The following is a 21,573-nucleotide window of genomic DNA, read 5'->3' on the forward strand; positions in this document are numbered from 1 at the left end:
TGGTGGGCACCCACAGGTGTGGATCCCACACCAGAAGGAAGCTTCGCGGAAGGGCTGTGGTGGCAGCAGCACAAAAATGAGGAAGATTTCCATACAGCTGGGCTGGCTCCAGAGGTTTGCAGCTTTGACCTCAGCATTTCTCCTCAACAACATCACTTCTCTAATCCCAGAGACCAAGGCAAGGAATATTTACCATCTGCAAGCTGTAGTGCTTTTGTATTCATTTGTATTTGTTGCAAAAGGAAAACACATTTACAGTGAAAGAGCAAAGAAATGTCCTTGTTCCTTCCATATGATGTCTCTACTGGAAGCCAAGACAGATCGGAAGAAAGACAGCATAGTATAGAGGCCATGCTTGTCTTAACGAGGCTGATCCAATTGCTGCAGAAGACAGGAGCAGACTATCACTGACTTCAAAGGAAGCTGAGTCAGACCCCCATGGCGCATATGGTCACAGTGTTTGTCAAAGGTTTGCTATTTCATGTCTCTGATCACCAGCCCTGCTTCCAGATCAGCTCCCTCTACAGGCTTTTTTCTTTTTCCTTTATTTTTCTCCACGTTTCCTATTCTCTTGAATTCTACGTACTGAAATGCTGAGTTAGCATGGGACATTTATCTACATGACATTTATCTTCACAAGCTCGTACGGGCAATTTAAAGATTGGTCCATAGAGGAAAGAAAAGAAAAAAAAAAAAAAAAAAAAAAAAAAAAAAGGATAAAATAGCCAGGGATCTTTAGAAAAGCCAGGAGGAATGTAGTGCCTTGATCTTAAGCATTGAAGAGTTTCCTCCAGCAGTTGCAGTTTCTCAGTCCGTGAGGCTCTGCGAGTCAGCCCCACCGAGTCCTGAGGCAGCACACAATGTTCCTCTGCTCAGCCTCTCACACGTGGCAAATGGGAAGCAGAGGCAGGCGCAGCAAGCCTGTCTCATGCTGAGAAAGGAGTGAAAAATAAGACTGAAGGGGAAAAAAAATACAGGCAGACACTTCTCTGTAAACGACAGAAAGCAGGGAAATGCTTAATTTTAGATGGCAGAAACAACTGTCAGAGAAACCACATGGTTCACTGAGTGTAACTACTTTCTTTTGCCCTACCAACAAGTAGGAAGAAACAAGTATCAGGTATATAGTAAGGAAATGGCTTGTCAAATTGCCTTAAACTTGGTGCCTACATTACTGTGCTCCCTGTGCTCACACAGAAAAGATGCTGTCTCCAGAGAGTGATGCTGAATGCCCAAGCTAAAAGCCTGCCGCCTTCCCCACTGGCTGCACAGGAAGCCCAGGCTCCTAAGCTGTGCGGCTATCTAAGGCAGAAGGTGTCAGCACCTCACAAGTGGCAAAGTGTACGTTTCTTGTATGCCAAATGATTATTGAAAATAACTGAAATCCATGTATCCCAATGTGGCAACAAAGCATCAGCCTGATCGTCAATAGGATGAGACAGCTAGAGCATTTGGCCCTTCTCTGACAGGTCTATGTGGATATTGTTTCATTTAATGTGCTCTGGCTGCCATTACCTTATACAGTCTGTTATTAAAATTGCCACAATTACACTTTCCAAAACACTCCCATGCTTTTTAGACTTTGAAAGACAGGCTAGGGTCATAGAGAAAGATAGGGACACACATTTCCCTTATCAGAGCCTGCACCATCATTTTGTACCAACCATAGATTTGTCTTTTACTAACCAGTTATCCGGAGACCTACTGATAAGCATCTGACTAAAAGCCCAAAGTGTTTTCAGAGAAGGGACTAGCACAACGCTGCTGGCAGAGGTACATTCTCTCCAAGTTTGCTTCAGCTCCACAGCAGCCCAGCAGTTCCAGTTTCCCCCAGATTCATACAACCATTTTGATGCGAGATGATGATCTGATGGAAAAGAATGTGGTATGATAATATGACAGAGGATAATGTGGCATGTGGCGATGGGATTTTACTGGAAACATCAAGAGCCCCAGCTCACTCTTTTTCTAACCCTTTTCTATATTTACTGGAAGAACTTTGCAAACGGTCTAATTTGAAAGCAATTTCAAGCAGGAATGTCTTCCAAATGGACCTCAGTCATCATTTCTGCAGCTCTTGGCACACTTAATGGAGGGTTCGGTAAAGCAGCTAAATCGTCCCATTTGTTACATGACATGTACTGTGTCCAGCTTACATCAGAATGCAAAACAACTAATCTGTTTAGGAGAGACAAGGTGCTTTACCATGCTGTTTTGAGAACTGGACTCCAGAGGGAAGGTTAAATCACCCACATTCCCTACGCACTCAGGATCCTACTTGTAGGTTCACACCTGCCTATTTTAACTGCTCAGGCACCCACCTGGGTTAGGCTGCCCTGACATTTTGCTTAATAATGCTGATTTGAGACATATTGCTCCATCTCCTCTCTTATGTAGTCTGATGTGTTGTGAAATAGCTGAGAGACCCAACTCAGGCCATTTTCAAGTCTCTGGAAAAGACTGTACTTACCCAAGTACAGCAACAAACTGTCCTCCACTAATTTCAAGAAGAGCTGCGTACGCCAAAAGCAAGATATTTTGCTTCCTGAGTAATAACCTGAACATAAGACTTAGGGGGAAACAAATTTACTCTAAATAAATAAATAAATAAATGAAACAAAACAACAACAAAAAACTTTTCTAGACCTGGTACCAATCTGACATGTTTGGGGCTTTATAATGGTTTATATTTCACCCAGGTCCCTGACTGTGAAGAAGGCCCATGCAAACCCTTAGCTAGCTGTCCTGTTATAGTGCAGAAGTAAATAAGAAATCAATTCTCCCCAAACTGAAGCGAGATACTCAAATGGACAAAGAGGAAAACAGATAAATTATTGCATATAATCCCACAGTTTCACTTCTCAGTCACCTTAGGTGACAATTGTAACAGTTTAATAATATGCCTCCAGAAGCAGTGATTAAGTTGTTATCCTCTCTCCAACTCCTCTTAAGATGCAAAATGTATTTGTCAAGAGAAACATCCAGTTGGAAGAGCTCAGCATCTCCTAATGTGACACTGAACAGAACCAGAGAGCAGGAAGGTGTGTAAAAAAGCTGCCCCTAGGACTGCAGATTTCTGTAAGCTCCCATTAGAAGCCCACCAGCAAGATCTCACTCAGAAATTCATCCCAGTTACAGAGATTCCAGAGCAGTATTTCTGGGCACATTGCTTTACTTTCTAGACTACTTGAGCTGTAGCTTTCAAAGCAGTTACAGTAGCTGTCTGCAGCTGCTTCTCCTTTAATTGCCCCACTTCCTTTGTTTGCCCCCTGTTCTCATTCTTCCCCCTCCATAGATGGCCAGATTTCCAACACATTTTAACTATCACCTTTTATTTAACGCCAATATGAAATAATCTAACTCATCTGACTGAGAGTTTCAGAGGCTCCAGAAAAGTCTTCATCAGTTACTTCTCAACATACAAATACAGCCGGAGATGGGCCTGAACCCAAGATATGGCTCTGAGCATTTCAGAGCTGGAAAGAAGTCTGCATCCCCATCAAGGCTGTGACAATTGTCTCTAGTCTCCTCAGTGGCGCACAGAGAAACTGTGATGTGGAGATAGGGAGAAATGAGGAGAAGATGGAACTGCATTCCAGCACAAGCTTTCAAAGCTGGCCTCTATTACCGTGGACAATATCAAACCCCAGATCTAAAGGCCTGTGCTCTTTCAGAACCGAAACTCTACAGCTGAATCCCAGCTTTAACATGAAAACATTTCAACTTTTAACTTTGCATATTAACTATGGCATTACTTAGAGGAAAGTTGTTGGTGGTTTGTTTTTGTTTTTGAAGCCCCATGGGAATTTGTGCCAGTTGCTTGACCCTTACACCTTTGACTGGCTTTCCTCTTGCCTAGGTTACCTGTCCCTCTTTAACAGCTAACCCATCTGCCCAGGCAGAGGTCCATTTCTGCTGTTGGAGCCAGAAGGTATTTGTTAGGCTCCATCTTCTACTGTACATCCTAAAACATCTGCTGAAAAAATACCTGCATTTAATGAACAAAAGAGCCTCATACTGCTGACTGTATCAGCCACAAAGTTAAAGGAGAGAGGCATGACTTCCAGGAGAGATCTAAGCACAGCAGCAGGACCTGCCACCAAGCAGTCCTAACACAGGTTTTGATACCAATTCCCTTGGCATGCCACCAAACTCCTGGCATAGGCCAGGCCAGGCTATACCTGGCTGCCATATGGTAGTGTGCCCAGTCTTGGTGTTCCTAGGGGCTCTGCTGCCAAGGAAACACCAAACTTCCCCAGGGCAGGGGCAGACACTTGCGCTCTTCCTCTTAAGAGCTTGATGGGCAGAAATAAAATGAAAGATAGATTTAGAGGAGATTCCCACCTGTTCTACTGTGTCCAGCACTCTGATGAGTTACATATGCAGTAAGAATGCTTCCCCTGTCAAAGCAGATTTCCTCCTCATTATTTAATTTCAAAATTGTGAATGCAATTTCTCTTGCAAACACAAACCATAATTCACATGTTTTTACTAGATTTTCTTTAGACAAACTTGATATTATTCCCTTAACCTTGCTTTCCCTTTACTTTCCTTCAACTTTTTTTGTGCTTTCTTCTAGATGTCAGGTGAAAAATGCCTCAGAGACAGCAGAGATTAAATAACAATATTCAAATATCTCAACTGTATTTAGTGGAACAGACAGGAATACTGAAACCATATGGTACGCATGACAGGAAATACTGTTGTCCACAAACACAGCAGAAGCAACTGTCTCAGACATCTCTTAATACTATGATAGTTTCTTGAATTTGCACAAAGCCAAGTATGGTTTCCCCAACTGGATTCATAAAGCCACATCAGTTTTTGTCTGATTAAAGACTCATTCAAAACCACAAGAAGCAAAACAATGTTAAGTTTACTATGACTGCCACATTCCTGTGAATGCTAGTACAGAAGATGAATGAAGTCCACATGGTTCCTTGCACATGGAATACAGCTCTGATTAATATTAGGAATGTGTATGCCTTTATGCCGTTGCTTTTTGATTAATGCAGAATGGATCATTATGTTCCAATCCAGTACCTCTCTTGAACTTAACATGCAGATATTTTATTTATTAAAATGTAATTAAATATTACAAAATTAAACAAAGTCTCTGGTTCGTTATATCCACAGATTTCAAACAGCAATGATTTTTGGTTTTAAAGTACCTTCAATAAAAAGTCTTAAAGTCAGCTCTCAAAATAACAAACTACCCACAGCAGTTCATCATTGTCCTCACCATTAAAGAAGGAAACACCATAAGGGCACCAGGAGAAAGATAAAAGTTTAGTGTGCATCAGATGATGCGGTCATGTAATAATCCCAGAAAAAAATTACTCCACTCCTAGTACCTATATGCTTAAAAGCTGCATTTTGATAATTGGACTAGCCTGAGTGAGAGCATTCAGTACCCCACACAGCACCTTGTAGGTGTTTAACATTATATACGCCTCTTTAGACGGTGCTCTCTGATAGATGATATCTGCATTAAAAGTTTTGATTCTGTGGGTGGTGAGGGAGATTTTATTAAATTTATTGCTACAACGACAATATTTTAGCTACCTACAAGCATTTAGGGAAGGATATTCAACCAGCTATAGAAAAAAAAAAAAAAAAAAAAGAGAGAGAGAAAAAAAAACCCTACCACTTGTAGGACAACTGTTTGCAAAGAAAACACAAAGCAGCAGAGTTCTTTCTAGCTTTGAAGCAGACATAAGTCTATAAAATAAACTCGCTCTTACAGACACCTGGTTTACATGAGTACAAGAGTGCTACTTAGAGACAGGGGTCTAGTACTAGTGGTATAAATTATGCAGATGTGATATGCAAAACTACATTGGTTTCTTTAAAGCCAGAGATCAAACTACTTTGGCTTGTCTTTAATCACATTTGACAGTTTATAAGAATTACACTGAATTTTTATTCCCCCCTCACTGCCTGTATTGAATGAAGTGCTTTGGAATGAGACTGTTAAAAAGTAATACAAAACAATGAAGTTCTGTGTTTGTCCACAGATCAGAAATTTTGCATTCTCTTCCCACTGCCCTGACAAAAAGCCCAAATTATAATTTGCAGAAAGCAAATTTAGAGTTCCTGTGAGTTGGAAGAGCCCACTGTCATTTTGTTTCATTGAACCCAAGATTTCTTCTCATTTGAAGAAAGATTCTTACTAGTCCTGCACTTTTTTTCTTTTTTTCTTTTCTTTTTTTTTTTTTTTTTTTTTTAAACAAACCAAATCAAGGAAAGCAAACACATTACACTTAAGATGTGGCAGCATGTCGGTAGTCCCTGAGCAAAGATGAGCACTGTAATGCACAATACATTGTCAAGTGTGGACTGGACAGTGGTCTGGCTGTTCATGGAGACGGCTGATGATCATATGGAGATGCTCTCCACAGAAAAATCTTTTTAGTATCTGCATAAGCTCTCATATTTTTATAAGCAGACACTGAACAAAAGCATTTTTGGTGTTCTGATAGCATTTATTTTGAATGGCACAGAGGGAGAGTACAGCTGAAAACTGAAAGAGTGAAGTCTTGATTTCACTGAGGCTGACAAACCAGAGGCAGAATTTAAATAAGACAGACAAAGAGCCCCAAGCTGAAATTTATGGCAACTGTCCCTTGCTGTATCAACTGCCATGACCAAGAAGATTTTTGTGCTATCCTCTTTGTTTGCCCTTCAGACATTTGTAAGCAACATTAGATTGCCTCTGGGCCTCCTTTTTGCCAGACTAAGTAAGCCTAGCTCCCTCAGTATCTCTTTAGATGATGTGCTGTAGGGCCCCTGACTACTTTGGTAGCCCTCCAGTTTGCAGTAGATAAAGATTCATCATAAAGATTCATCATAAAGATTCATCATAAAGATTTGTCCAAAGTAAAATGAAGTACCCTTTCTACTTGTTGCAATAACACAACACTGAAAGAGTTAAAAACAGTGCAGATATTCATCACTTGTGTGGAAAAACTGTGCTCTGAAGGGCTGCCCAATTTTCAGTAATTATAACAACTTTTTTGATGTTAAAAGAATGTATGCATAGGCCATACATTTCCTTCTAAGACCAAAAGAAACATGTTTTTCTTGTGAAGCTTAATCAAAACAGTATTTTCGTTGTGCATTCCTGATGGCTCTATAGCTAAAGGAAATTAATTTTTCTTTAACCAACAACTGGGACTGAGGGGAGACCAGGAATTATGCTACATGCAACTGTTTTGGGGCAGTCCCCACAGAAGTCCTGAAAAGCTCAAGCTGACCACACAAGACCACTGAGGTTAATCTTGCTGTTGGATAGTTCTGTATCTATTTCACTTTACATTTTTACATCGCTCAAGGCTTCAGGCCAAGGCTTTGTTAAAAATATATATATATTTGTTTCTTGTAAAGCATGAAAAATCCTGACCAGGCTGTCTCTAATACCACTCAACAAAGTTCTAAAGAATCAAGACCTCCTGTGTGTGGACTGAGAGTTACATCTGCTCTGATACAACAGAATCATTTGCCTTTCATTTAATCTCTCTTTGCTGTCAGCATTGAATATTCTTGCACAGGGCATATGTTCAGCAATGCACAGCCTGACCACGACAGCTCAATAACCCAGTGTGAGTTCATATAATGCAACAGATTCTTACCTACTATGTCTTCGTAGGCATTTTCTTCTAAAGTGCTCTTGGATCCAAATTTATGCTGGCTTTCAGTCCCATTTTCAGTTGGGGAGGGAGGGTACAAGGACTGCAGACTTGATGCATCCTCAAACTCAAAGGATTTTCTGAAGTTAAAACAATAAGTAATTAGTAACTAGAATGTAAAAATGACTCAAACACTTTGCTGAGCAATTGTTTGTTAAGAAATGCATATAAATTAACTAAAAAATAAATCACATATCATGCTTTAAGAGGACTCGTAGAGGACCCTCAAGCCCTGTACTGACAGCAGTAGTCAGTATAAAAAACAGTGACACCTTTATGAGGTTGGAAGTATTGTTATCCCCTTTATACAGAGGAGAAAATACGCAGAAAGTATGGAATATGTTTCATCAGTTACATAGTAAGTTAGCTGCACAGTCATCAGACTAGAAATTGTTTTGTGCTTGCCAGGAGAAACACAGGGCCCTCTCCTCAAGAAAAAGGCGTTTATCTGGAAAGCACTCCTCCACCAGTTGCCTTAGCAGATGTAAACTTTAGTTTGAAAATACTCATGTCTTGAACATTCAGATACATCCTAACATAAAAAGCAGTGTACAAATGCCAAAGGCAGATACAAGTGTGTAGAAGTCACCCATCTCCCTTGCACAGCTTGTGTCAAGCACTGTCAGCAAAGGACAAAGCATATAAATAAAAGCATATAAATAAAGGCTGTCAGGGGTGCATGAGCAACCCTGGGTGAAGGCTGGGCCCTGAAGATTTGGCCTTTCTGGCAGGAAGGTGAGGGACAGTTGGCTCAGATGGCTTCCTGGAGAGAGTCTTGGTCCCTCCTTCCTGTGCTCTCTCCTGTCACTGTGGATGGGAGGTTTGGCATCATAACTCCTCCAGCTGCATGCAGGAGAGTCCTGCAGATTGCAAGAAGCTGCTGTCCACGCCCTCCCCGTTCTCCAGTTTGCCCAGCTCTGGTTTCTCTGGGGCACTACCTACACTGAAGTTAGGAGGTATATGGTTTGCACTGTTAGCTCTACCAGGGCCAGTGTTCATCTTCATTGTATTATGAAGTTAAAATAGCCACCAGAAAAGCTGTTTTCAACCAAAATATTAAAAGAATAAATATCAACTGTCCATTCTCTTGATATTCCAGTGAGCGTAAACCACACGTATGTTCCAAGCAAATAGAAACCTAACCTGCAAAATGTCAAACTGATTTGCAAGAATCCAGAGATACACATGATAGCACCGCAAATCCTAAAATTTACACTCAGCTAATCATTACCTAAACTGATAAACATTGTTTTTGCACTGAACTCATGCCTACCAACCCCATCTAGGACTGAGGCTCCACGGCCAAACAGTGCAGTCTGTACAAATTTGTTGTCTAACTCAGCAATGACAAGAGACTGAGCTTGCAGAACAGCAGGCACAAGCATGATTTGCACTTCTTCTTGAAAAGAGGTTTCAAAACTTCATCTCAAAAACTAATCATACCAAAATACTGTGGTCTTAGATGACTTGTATGGTCAAAATAAGTGTGAGCACGTACTCAGAGATGACTGACTTTGATCACTTAGACATAGGCCACAAGGAGATTCTGTGGCAAGAATCATCTCGTGATTCATTCCTCTTCCCACCCACCACACAGACCTTGCCACTTTACCCAGACCATTTTACTATTTGCCCCTTAGTTTTCCAATAAAGGCTACCGTTTATACCTCAACATCTAAAAATTACTGTCCAGCTTCTGTGCATTGTATATGCTGCAGTGAACAAAATGAGGTCAGGCTTATTTCACAAATTCTTGTTAAAATCTAGGTTTGTTTCCTCTAACTGAGGTTATTGCCATGACTCAAAGATAATTGTTGCTAATCAGAGCTTGGCTTTCCACATTTCTCCCCTCTCCTTCTCGGAGAAGCAATGTACACCAGCAGAGTTGTCTGACCCATTTCAGAAACAGGTGTTTCTTGAAAGAAGAGATTCTGAAGGCTCCTCTTCTCCTTTTCCTGCCCCAGAGCACTTCAGGTCAGGTTGTGCTAACATAAACTTATAATCAATTGAGCCAACATCAAACACCAGATACTGAATTCACAGCATTCACTTGAGATGTTGTTTAACAGCTACTTGCAAAGCTTGTCACTAAGTTTCAGCTGCGTGTGTATTGTACACATGCACAGATAGCTGAACAAATGTTCAAAATACAACACTTTGATTTTTTTTTATCAACAATTATCCCTACAATTTTCTAAATGGAGAGCAGAATAAGTTTTACCCTTTCCAAAAAGCCAATGGGAATCATGTAATTAAAACAAGTTGAACTCCACAGACTGCTGTGGAAATGTTGCCATATACTCTGCTCATCATTAACTCAGGAATATATAAAGTCCCTTCTGTGCTAAAATATGGTTTTCTTAACACTAATCCTCTACAGCTGTTGATAGCAACTTATGACCATTTCTAAGCACTGAATTATAGAAAATCACCAATGTCACATAAAACTGACACAACTGCTTTGGAAACACAAACAACAAGCTTTGGAAACACAAACCCTCTGCAGATATATCTTGCAGTAAACAGGCAGACAGGACTACAACAGATGAGTTATGGTCCTGCTTCAAGAAGATAATGAAATTTTGCTCCATTAAAAATCTCAAGTAAGGGCATTTGTGCCAAAAGGACCTGAAGACTTTTCCAGGGATCAAGGAATGCAGGATGGAGAACTCCAAAATTGTAGCTATGCACGGGTATTTTGCCAGTGCACCCCAACAGAGCAGTCCAGTGGAAAAAATACTTGTCATGCAAGCAACTCCTAGCATTTCTCAGGTCAAAAGCATCCTATTAGAGGGAGAATTTGAAATATTGCTACTAAAATAATACACCATGGTTATTTATTTGAAGATCGAGCTCACGACATTTCCTAGACTTTTACCTATTCTGGGATTTTCTGTGAAAGCGCGACTCTTTCTTCTGCCGTCTGGTCACAGGGGGTGCAGGGGTGGATGGGAGGGGGGGAGGAGCAGCAGAAGTAGGAGATGGAGGTAGGCCATTGCTTGGTTTACTTTTGTGGTTTTTGTCTGCTTCGTATTCAAAGGTGCGTTTGGGCTTGGGTACAGGATTCACCACTGTGTTAGCTGGGCTTTCGAGGAGCAGTTTAGGGTCAGCAGAGTTTGCAGTAACCCCCTGTTTTGTCTTAATGCTTTTCTCAACCTCAGTAGGTGTTTCTGGTTCACCCCCCAAAATAACACTCCCTCCTTTGCTATTACTTAGGTTTTCACCCAGTCCCTCCACAGTACTCAGAGACTTTTTCCTCCCTTTGTCAACACTGTAACAGCTGCTTGGTAACTGGGGGAGGCCCCTGCCAGGCTGCTCTTTCAGTGCTTGCTCGATCTTCTGTATTCTGTTGAGCACAGCAGAGGACTCCTTCCTCGCGTGGCCCTTGAGGAAAGCAGCAGCAGGAGGCTCGCTCCTGCCTGGTCTCTTTTCTACCCGATGGCAGGAATCCCTGTCCAGCAGTTCCTCCTCCTCTGTTTCTGGGTAAGAGCACTCCGAAAACGTTCGGCTCATTCTTCTAAACCCTTTGAAATCAAATGTCTTCTCACTGCAGGGAGACGTCAGCACACTAGGGCAGCTCTCGCTGCCTGACCTCTCCCCAGCATCCCTCTTGTCCGCACACACGCTCATCCTGGGAGACAGCTCCCGGCGACACTCCCATTCTGTGATCTTCTGCCTGATGTCCAGCACCTGGGAGCGGACGCTCGCCCGGCTGAGGGAGAGGTTCCTCAAGTTCGCAGCAGTGCCCAAGGAAAGAGTGCTCCGGGCGAGCGGATGGCTCCCTATTGCGTCCCCATCCTGAGCCTCCTTTGGGGTCTCCTTTTGGTCCTCAGACTTGAACACAGACAACCTTTTATCCAAAGCGCCTACACTGACGGCTTTGAGAGGGTGGCTCGGAGAGTCGGTGTCCGAAGGGCTGGTGGAGGTGCTGCGCAGCGCGGCCGGGCGGCTGCTCCAGTCCTTGAGGCGCAGCCTGGAGCTGGAAGCTTTGGTGAGCCGGGTAGAGCGGCAAGAGTCCTCACTGTCGCTGAGGGGGTAGGCCGGGCTTCTTGGCGGGGACAAAAGAGGTGGCGGAGAGACTGACTGACACCTAGAAGTAGAAAGAAATAAAAAAATCAAGTCCTTGGGGAAACTACAGTGATTTGCCAAATTTCTTCTGGCTGCAGGCAAAGCAGAGGACGTTTGCACACCACAAAGCTATCCCAAAGCATCAGCAAGGCACCAAATACACCTCGGTCACAGAATCTGGGGAGCGGAGGGCAGTAATTAAGCAATGTCAGTGATGAACTGAGCATTCAGCATGGCCCAAGCCAGTTTTCTCACCTCTATTTGAATCTCAACTTTTCCAAGTTTCCTGAGTCTAAACACAGCTGAGACATTCTCGTAGCAAACCATTGCCTTGAACTCATCTACCACCTCCAACAGAATAGCTCCCTGGTCTCCCAGGCTAAGGATTGCCTCTGCAGGAAAAGGGGATCGGCAGGGGGAAGATTCCTACTGCAACAGAAATTGTAAAGACTGACCAACAAGTAGGCAAGTTCACTCGCTGGCTGCAGTGACTAAAACCAGTTTAAAAAATGCCAGTTTTCAATGCATGACATCTGAAGCAGATGATCCTTGTGGTCAGCACCTACAGTATCTTAGCCACAGCATTTCAAATCCCTAATGTATACAGTAATTTAAATAAAACTGCAAAAGGGAGACCTGTTTTGTCTTTGGTCTGATGTTGTAGCAAACAGATGAAGTTCTTATCAAAGAGAACAGAAGTAACTGTACCAAAGGAATATTACAGACTGAAAGACACAGGATAATCTGCCCACAGTACAAGCAGAAGACTGCAAACTGTGCAGAAAGTCTCAGTGTCGCCCTGGAAAAAATTCCTCAGGATAAGTTTTTGTCACAGTTTGTAAAATTAGCCATTGTTACTGGGGTGTTGTACATTCTTGTAAAGACTTAAAAACAAAAAGACAAAAGGAAATTAAACAACCTACTAATCAGCTGGCTCATCAGCGATGAGACAGCAATAAAGAGACAAAACCATGACAAAAATGGGGGGTTTACAGCCCTGCCACAATGCACACGTACAAACCCAAACCGTAGCAGAAATAATTACAGCTCCTTTAACATTTTGACCTAGCAACCTTTCTATTCCAAGAAATAAGGAAAGAAAAGGAAAGATCTAAATACAACGCCTTGCATACACAGTTAAGTTTCTGTTCTACAAAACTGTGGGCATCAAGGTTTTACTTGTTTTGGTTTTTTATAAGACATTCCGCATACATAAAATCCAAGTAGAAGAACTAGGTGACCAAAATAAGTCACAGGAGCAAATTTCTCAGCTGTAGCAAAGGGAGAAAAGATTGGGAAGATCCCTTCTGCTCTATGGCTTTCTTCTCAGCAGCTAGCTGATACCCGCAGGTGCCAAGTTCTGTGGATGAATCGAAAAGTCCAGAGCACTGAGATAACTTCTGAAAAATAGACTTTGAGATGGGAGGAATTTTCTTCTTCAAACACAGTCCCAAACTAAATTATTAGATTTCATCCCAGATTCTTACAGTTGATGAGACTTTGCAAGCAAAGCTCAGAAGTATTAGGAGAACATAAAATTTAAAAGCTTGGGTCACAAAAGGACAAAAATCAAATTATCACAAAATGGAACTTATCTTTTTTTCAAAATCCTATGAAATCAAGTCTTTTTTTTTTTTTTTGCACAGAAGTTGCACATTTTTGTGACTTTTTTTTCTTCATCATTTTGAAAAATAAACATGCTATAAGACAAATGTTATGTCAAAGACAATGGAAATACTTCATCAACAACTACTTAAAGCTCAGTGAAAAGTGTTCTTCATTTCCAGTCAGGAAGGATGCATGTCAGAATACATTCTTTTCATTTTGAGTCCTAGGAGTTACATTTACTGTTATTCTACACAGTTTCAGACAGGTGTCTTATGATACCTCAGGAGATCAAAAGCAAGTGACAGATGACGAGCAGTTTGGGCTGCTTGTCACAGCACAGAGTTTGCAGTGAATTACTTAGGATTACCTTGGCCTACAGAACTTCACAGCACCTGAAGATGCAACCTAAATCACCCTCCTCAGACATGGAGGACTGTCCCAACTCTTCATTTTTCCTGTCTATCCCATCATAGAAATCTCTTCAGCTTAATACCACGACTGTAAGATTTATATTATTCTTAGCACTCCTCTAGCTTAGTCTTGAGATCATGTTCTCCTTATTCCTGTACGTCGTGCAGGCCTTCCCCAGAGCTGCACCAACATTTCTTTCAATGAAACAAGCATTTTGTAGTGGTAGTGTATGTCACGTATGAAGACCACAGCCTCCACTGAAGCCTTTGAAGCCATATTCCATTGTTTTTGCTGTCAGGAAAAGGTTTGTTGACTCACCATGAGAGGAAGAAAGGGGAAAAGCATGATTTGCATGACCTGCAGAAGTTGCACAATGTTTCTTCTCAGAAGATATGAGCCATTCTTTTAAATTCCAGGTTCCCAGTAAGGTGACTGCACTTAAAGCTCGATCATGAACCCCTGAAGTCAGTTACACAACTCCCACTCACTGCTGTACAAGTCTGGAACTGCAGAGCAAACGGCCCTTTAGAGGTGTGTGCTGTTAAGTACTAGGGATACCATAGATAAAACATTGATTTACTTCATGTTGTACTGTAATTCAGGTAGAAGACAGAGGAGAGAGTATTCAGCAACAAAGAGAAGCAAAGCCTTGTCTCTTTGGCTTTGAGCATACATTCACTAAAGGACAGCAGCAAGTAACAGAATCAAGTCCAAAAGCTGAACAATAGATAATAAATTGTTCCTTTCCCTGAGAAACCTGCTTCTATCAGAAGAATGTTCTCTTGAAAGCACAATAATTCCAGTCTTTAAAACAAATATTACTTGACAGAGACAATTAAATAACTTGTAATCTTTCGTACAAACACTGTAAGCAAAATGTTTTTATTGAAGTTTCCTACATACAGAATGATACATGCTGCGCCTTACAAAGCTTGCCACTACAATCACTGTTAAAATATTTCATATTATATTTATTTCATAAATAAATGCAGATTTCTTAACAAGTTCACTTGAACAGAAGCTTTCTCAGAGCAATGACATTTCTTTGAGATTATCACTCTTTCACAAAACACACTGGAATGAGTTGCTCATAATCCCTCTCTGAAAAGTGCATTCTTCCAGCACTCAGGCTGAGGTGTGTGGCTCTCAAACCACGGCCAGTCAGCAGGCACAGTGCATTGCAGTGTCACAGGCAAGTTTCCCATCACACAGCCCACTGTGTGTGTAGGCAGGTCACAGACCCAGAGCTACCTTCCTGTGGGACTCACGGCTGCACAGTGGTGGGAGCAGACAGAACCTGAGAGATTTCCATCCCTCCAGACCCTGCTTAGCTTTGCTGTTCTGAGTTGTTCCCTGAGAAATCGGCAGGATTACCCACAACAGTAGAAAACTATTAATATCAGTGATTATCTGTAGGATTTGGAGCTCTAGATACAATTGAGCTTTAAGTTCTGAGTCGGTCTCTTCTCTCCAGTTTCTTTATTCCTCACTTAAACACAGAGGGAAAAAAAAAAAAAAAAAAGTTAATTTACAAGAGCTGCAATTGTCCAGACCCACTCAAATAAAGATATAGTTTCCCTGGACTAGCATACATATTCATATAATTTGCTCTAATAAAGGGTAATATCAACAGCCCTATCCTTTCCCCAGTACTAAAGAACATCCATGGATAACAGAGATGCTGCATGTCTCTCTAACTTCATTAGACAACTTTCAACAACAGGAGGCAGCCAGAATGGTGGCTAAAGAGCTGGTTTTGTACCTCTTTTCCATGTCAGAGTAAGGTGTATTATAAGAATTTGCATTTATTGAGGAGTTTGCATCCATGATTCGCATATATTTTCTAAATATTAACAAAACTAGTAAGTTGCATTTCAGACCAGGGATTAAATGTGACTGGAAAGTGGTTAAGTAACTTGCCTTGGAAGAGTCCCAGGATCCCTAATTCCCACTGCCCTGGCCTGACCTCTGGGCTAAGCTGCTCAGATACCTCAGCACTGCTCTAGCTCTCCTGAAGCGTCAGGAAGGACTCCACAGATCATCTGTACTGAAGAAACACAAGCTGGGAGAAGCTGCTCTGCATTCTTTCAGTTTTGCAAGTCCCATCTACCTTGCTTAAACCAACACTTACAGAAGGAGATGACAGTTTTGGGCTCTCACTATGCCAGGTAATTTCCCATTTCAAAAAAGTCAAGCCCTTGGCAGCCCATTTACAAAAGAAACAGCAAGAAAACACGTTGACAGAAAGGTATCGGGTCTTTCCAGGCTCCTGTTGATGAGATCGCATCAGTTCACCATAACACAGAAATTTGGTGAGCTCACAAAGTTGAACAGCACTTCTATATTTCTCAGGGCTTTCTCCCTCTCTTGCTAGGAAAATAAGGTCACTAAGGCTGCACTTGTTTCATGTAATTGAAGAAGTAGATACAAAATTCTCTGGAAATTTGTAAGAGAGAATGCTAAAAAATGCTCAATTAGCAAGTCAAGTGAAGGACTGCACAAAAATATCATTGGAGGCACTGATGTTCAGATAGCCAGTGTTAGTACTGCCATCACAAGGAGCAGAAATGCTTACACCTGTTTGGCTTCTTGTTAGTTTTTTCGGCTTCTTTTTGAACAAAATGGACGTGTTCAGATTACAGGATGAAAAAAATAAATTATATTTATAACCATATGCTGAAAAAAACTAAATCCTGAGAATTTTATTGTCTGTCCAGATGAAAGCATCTATGCCAAATTTTCAGCCAGTGTAAGCCTCCAAACACTTAGTAGACAAGTGAAATAAGAAACTCACAGAACGAGATATAATTTTTTGGATTCTTGCATTTTCAAAAGGGTATTTTCTCCCATGCCAGTATAACTTCTCAGCACACTAAAAAGCTGTAGTTGCATTTTTGTCTTCAGACTAAAAATGGATGTTTCTCATAACTTCTGTGACCTGCACACACACACAAAAAAAAAAAAAAAAAAGCCATTTTGAAAAGGTTCAGTACCAATGGCTCTCTGTAGCTGGTACAGTCTCACTCTGCTCTAAGGGAACTGTTGCCAGGAAATCATTGAGCAAACAAACAGAAAAGCACTCTTATTTCAGAAACACATTTGTGAAAGCTCATGGCAATTATCCCTACTTTTACACAAATAAGAATTGAAAGAACTACTGCAGAACAAAAAGATTCCAGTCGTACCTCTTTAGGTGTAAAGCAGAAGAGTAATTTAAAGGCTAAAAAACCATCACAACCTTCAAGCAATGTTGAGGGACAACACTTTGCAAAGAAATCCTTCTTCCTCTCTGTACAAAGACAGAATAATTTCCTCTATGCTTTCCTCAGAAGAGCAATGAGAAATCTACTTTCAGCTGTAAACACTGTGAGTCAGTGGTTTGGTTGCATTTTGAGATGAGTTATGAGGCAAAGCCATTAGACAGAGAAGCAAAGTTTCAACATCATTTGCATGTGACACTGTGCTACTTCCTTTTATTTTATCACCTCTGCCTACATCCCTGCCAGTGGATACAGGTGAGTAGTAAGGTTGATTGCTGTCAAGCACTTGGTAAGGCATTACTGGAGGGCAGAAACAGCGAAGGCTCAGGGGGCAGATTCAGGCACTCAGACTGGTTTAACTGGGATACTGTGTGGTTAGCATGAGGGTTACGTGTACAACCATCATCAAAATGTGTGGCATGAGATGGCTTTGTTGATTAGCCAAGACAAGCCAAGTCGAACCCATGTATAGATGATAGCTCAAGTTTTGACATTCTTTTCAAAAGATTTTTTTTCAAAACTAAATGATCATCTAGGTTTGTGCAATCTCTTTGTATGCTACATTAATGATAAATCCAATCATTCCTTGTATTAATTGTACTGGGAATAGAAAGGGACTTCAGAATTAGTATTATTGCTACTCCTTGTAACTGGGGGCTGTGGGAACAATACAACCAAACAAAAGGGACCTCCTGGTCTACTGAATCTAAACAGATCCACTTTTGTTTGACAGTAAACCTATTACAATATATTCTGTACTTTGGCATAGTGTACAGTCTACTGTAATTGTCTACATACCTCAAGTAGATAACTACAGCTGATATTTAATTATTTTAAATCTAAAGAAAGCTTACTGTGAGTAAAGGAGGTGAACTTTCTACACTCTATGCTAGGCACATAGCAGTAAAAGGTGGGTCTGAGCTGATTTAACCTGGTAATTAAGCAAGAAACTAAACTTGTGGCATCTTGCCTCTGGCTTGGAAAGGAAAGTGATGGTAGTGGCAACACAATAGCTGCTCTTCCACCAGACCCTTTATTATTTTTGAGCTCTCACCTGGAGCATAGCTCAAAATCCCCCAAACCCTGCATGACAGATCATTTCCTCTCCTTATTGTTGACTTTGGGATTTTGACAAAAATGAAACAGAATTTATTTTCAAAACTAAAAGGTGAATTTGCATAACAAGACCATTTGAAACAGTTCACTTTCATGACCATGTGCTAGTAGTGGAAAAGTCCCAGCATTTAGATAGAATGAAGCAACAAAGTAAGTCAAAATGGATGAAGATCAAGAAATGATTAAAGTCAGAATGAAAATAGAAACACCACATACTTCTCTGTGCTTCTGATGTTTTTTCCAGGAATTTTGATAGTTGCCTTTTAAATAAAAAATTGAAACCATATCAGAACTAATTACAAAATAATAGGCTACTAGGACTGTCAAACAAACAAGATCAAGTGCTGTGTGCTATTTTTAGGTACTTTAATTTCTGTGTGTTCTTTAATTTCACAAGAGTGATGGTGGGCCATGTTAGGGAGGGAGTGCTGTCCTACAGCTAGACCCCTTCAAAGCTCCGAGTCTTTATAGCTCTGAATCATAAAAAAAAAGTGCACAGAAATTTGAAGTGGCAACTCTTCTCCACAAATATACAAAAAGAAAAAAAGAGCAAATGCATCAAAGCTTATGAGTCAGGTCCTAAATACTTGAATTAGACTGGATTTGTAAAGCAAAGATGGCAAGAAAATCCGACTGACAAATGACCATAAGACAAAATGTGATCAATCAGTGGACAGCAGATATGTGCCTTTGCCAAGAAATTTCTAAGGCCGAAGAAGGAAATTGTGAAATTATGTAGACTGAGAGGGCTAGATTCCCTGCTGATCTATATTTATGGCAGTCTTCTGCACTGTTAAAAGGCAAATGCAGAATTTAGTCACTGCTGTTTTTAAGGCTTTCACCCCTCCCCATTCATATACAAGTGACTGCCCCAAACACCAGCAATCAGGCACAGAAGATTCACTAGCCTGCATTGTGCCTTCCATCACAATGATCAGAAGCTGACTGCACACAGAAAAAAAAAAAAAAAAAAATCAAAAGCAAGAACTAAAATATCAGAGACAGCTATTCTCTCTTTTCTACTGAGGTACAGTGCACTGGTTTCATACCACTGTCCCTCATTTTCTCAAAATAATAAATACAAATTGAAGTTGACAATGGAAGCTTCCTTCATATTTACTATTTTCCCCCAGCATGTTCTGAACAACAGTTTTTGCAACAAATATTTCCATTGTTGTCTCCACTTTTACTGATTTTTATGTCGTGGAGGCTGTTCAGAGTGATCTAGTCTCACCTGCTTTATGATCTTAGGTTTTTTGTTGGACTGAGAGCAGCAACACAGCAAACGATAGCACGTTCTTAAATCAGGCAGAACATGAGTTCCTCTTTGTCTCTTTAAGAACCACCAGTCTTCAAAACTTTTTCTTTAATACAAGTATTCAAACTTTTTCAACGTGCTTTATCTGCCTGGGAATCTCAAAACATTTGAACGCTTCGGAACTAATTCTGTCAGAGCTCTGCAAGTCTTCCATGCTTACATGCACACAGTTTGGGAAAGATTGAAAATGACTTTTATGAATTGTGATGTTTATTTTTTAACATAACTGAGGCAGTTCTGGTTCGGCGACCTCTAATTCTGGAACTCTGGTTTGGAGAAGTTGTTGTAAAATAGGTTCACACCTTTTCTGCTCTCTCAAGCCAGAAAACTTCACGAGATCATTGTATACTTTACTGAAATATTCTACACCCAAAGGGAAAAGAACTGAATTGTAAGCCAGAAAGTCACGAGCCTTGGCTGCACACTATAGCCAAGCCTGCTTTCTCTGCTTTACTTACAAATTAACTTCTAGGTCACAAAGAACCTCATTAAATAGACCTATGAATAAATATCTAGTAGAGGCAGAATAAAAGGAAGGCAGTTGAGGACTCCATCCTGTCTTTAAGAACTATTCTCAATCTCACTCACTAAGACAAGTTGCTTTCAGAACAAACCAAATCAATTGTTTGCTTCTCTACCAGTAGCCACAATGATGCACTGTCCTTCCAGACCCACTAGCTTACTTCTGGTCCCCAGTTTCTACTGCTGTTGATATCATGTAAGGTGTCGGTCAGCAGGCGCTAAATCCCTCTTTGCTAGCTATGTGATCTATAGGTTAAGGCCTATTGCCCCAAGGAGCAGAGATCTGAGTCTTGAAGTGCTGTCAATGTCCAGCAAGGCCCTTCTGTATAGATTTGCCAGTTTTCCATTCTCATAAACTAGTTTAACACAGTGAGAAAGCTTCCTACAAAAACAGGTTATAAAACCAAAAGCCATTATCCATATGTCTGTTATGAAACAGACATTCCTAATTTCTGTCATCATTTCAACTATTAATATCACAATGCAGAAAGTTTGAGGCCTGAGACATCTGGACCCAGTAAGAAAATACGGTATGTCACAACAGGATAACACCGAAGTGATTCAAAGCTTCTGGAGTTACTGCACCGCATATGAAATAAAATATAAACAAAATAAAATTAAAACAAATAAATGCAGCACAATGGAACCGACTGCATTCCCTCCCTGAATGCAGAACAACCTCAGCATCAGCCCTGAGTACAGTCTGTCTGAACCCGCCTTGTCAGGCTGCCATCCACCTGAAGCCCCTGTGCGGTGAAGGCAGTTCACATTTAATGTAAGGCAGGGGAAAAGAAGGAGCAATTCTGTTTTTAAACTTCACCCCAGACCTCTGCAGGGTCTCCTGTCTGCAATAGCTGGGTGCCATTGGTTCATCAAGACAACTGCAGCAACTCAGTTCCACTTTGTGCAAACTCTTCCTGTGTAAACACAAAGCTGAAACAACAGCATATAATCAGCAGGCTCCTGATTACATGATTGAGAAAGCATATTTGTCTTCACAAGGGCACTTTCTAATGTTTCTTTTATAACAATGAGGCAGTGTAGCAGCTTTCTGTTTGTTCCTATATTGCTCTCACAATAATAAGACGAGAGAAATGCAGCCTGGTTCTCCATCTTCAGCTTAGCTTTATAAATTTTACCCTCTTTCCTTTGTGCCTTCAAAGTCTGGATTTCCACCTTCCTAGTGCTCCAAAGGTCTGTGTGCCTAACCTTTGACTATTTTTCCACCATAATAAAGGGAATTATTACTTTCCTCTCTGAACTTCCCAGCCAGTTAAGGGATCACACCCAGACAGTGCTCTCTCCCACCCAAACATTCACATTCATCACAGTCCCTGAAGATGGCCAAAACAGTTTTTCCTAACAAGAGTTAAACTTTTTTTTTTTAATCAAGAAAATGACAAACATTCCTAAGAAACTTTGAAGTGAGGAACAGTAGCAGTATCTGCCAGAACAAGTGACTTTTACTTGAACAACCTCAAGAAAAAAATTAGAAGCAGGATTTTTTTTCAGCGCCTGAAAATGCAGAAAAGAGCTGAAACAGTTGATAAGTGAAACATGGCTAGTGCTGGTGCCAAAGCAA

General features: G+C 40.9%; 1 protein-coding gene across 4 annotated transcripts in view; it reads right to left on the reverse strand.

Moving 5' to 3' along the window:
* DENND2B (DENN domain containing 2B) overlaps positions 1–21,573 on the reverse strand; it is a 160,397-nt gene that overhangs the window by 50,178 nt on the left and 88,646 nt on the right. For 3 of the 4 annotated variants that reach the window (XM_032188240.1, XM_032188241.1, XM_032188239.1), the window contains 2 exons: positions 10,567–11,778; positions 7,632–7,768 (listed from right to left, as the gene is read on the reverse strand). In XM_032188240.1, coding sequence (XP_032044131.1) covers positions 7,632–7,768; positions 10,567–11,778 — 1,349 coding nt within the window. The remainder of the gene's footprint in view (positions 1–7,631; positions 7,769–10,566; positions 11,779–21,573) is intronic. The other variant, XM_032188243.1, reaches the window with a different exon arrangement.

This window comes from Aythya fuligula, chromosome 5 (genome assembly GCF_009819795.1).
Source record: "Aythya fuligula isolate bAytFul2 chromosome 5, bAytFul2.pri, whole genome shotgun sequence".
NCBI lineage: Eukaryota > Metazoa > Chordata > Aves > Anseriformes > Anatidae > Aythya > Aythya fuligula.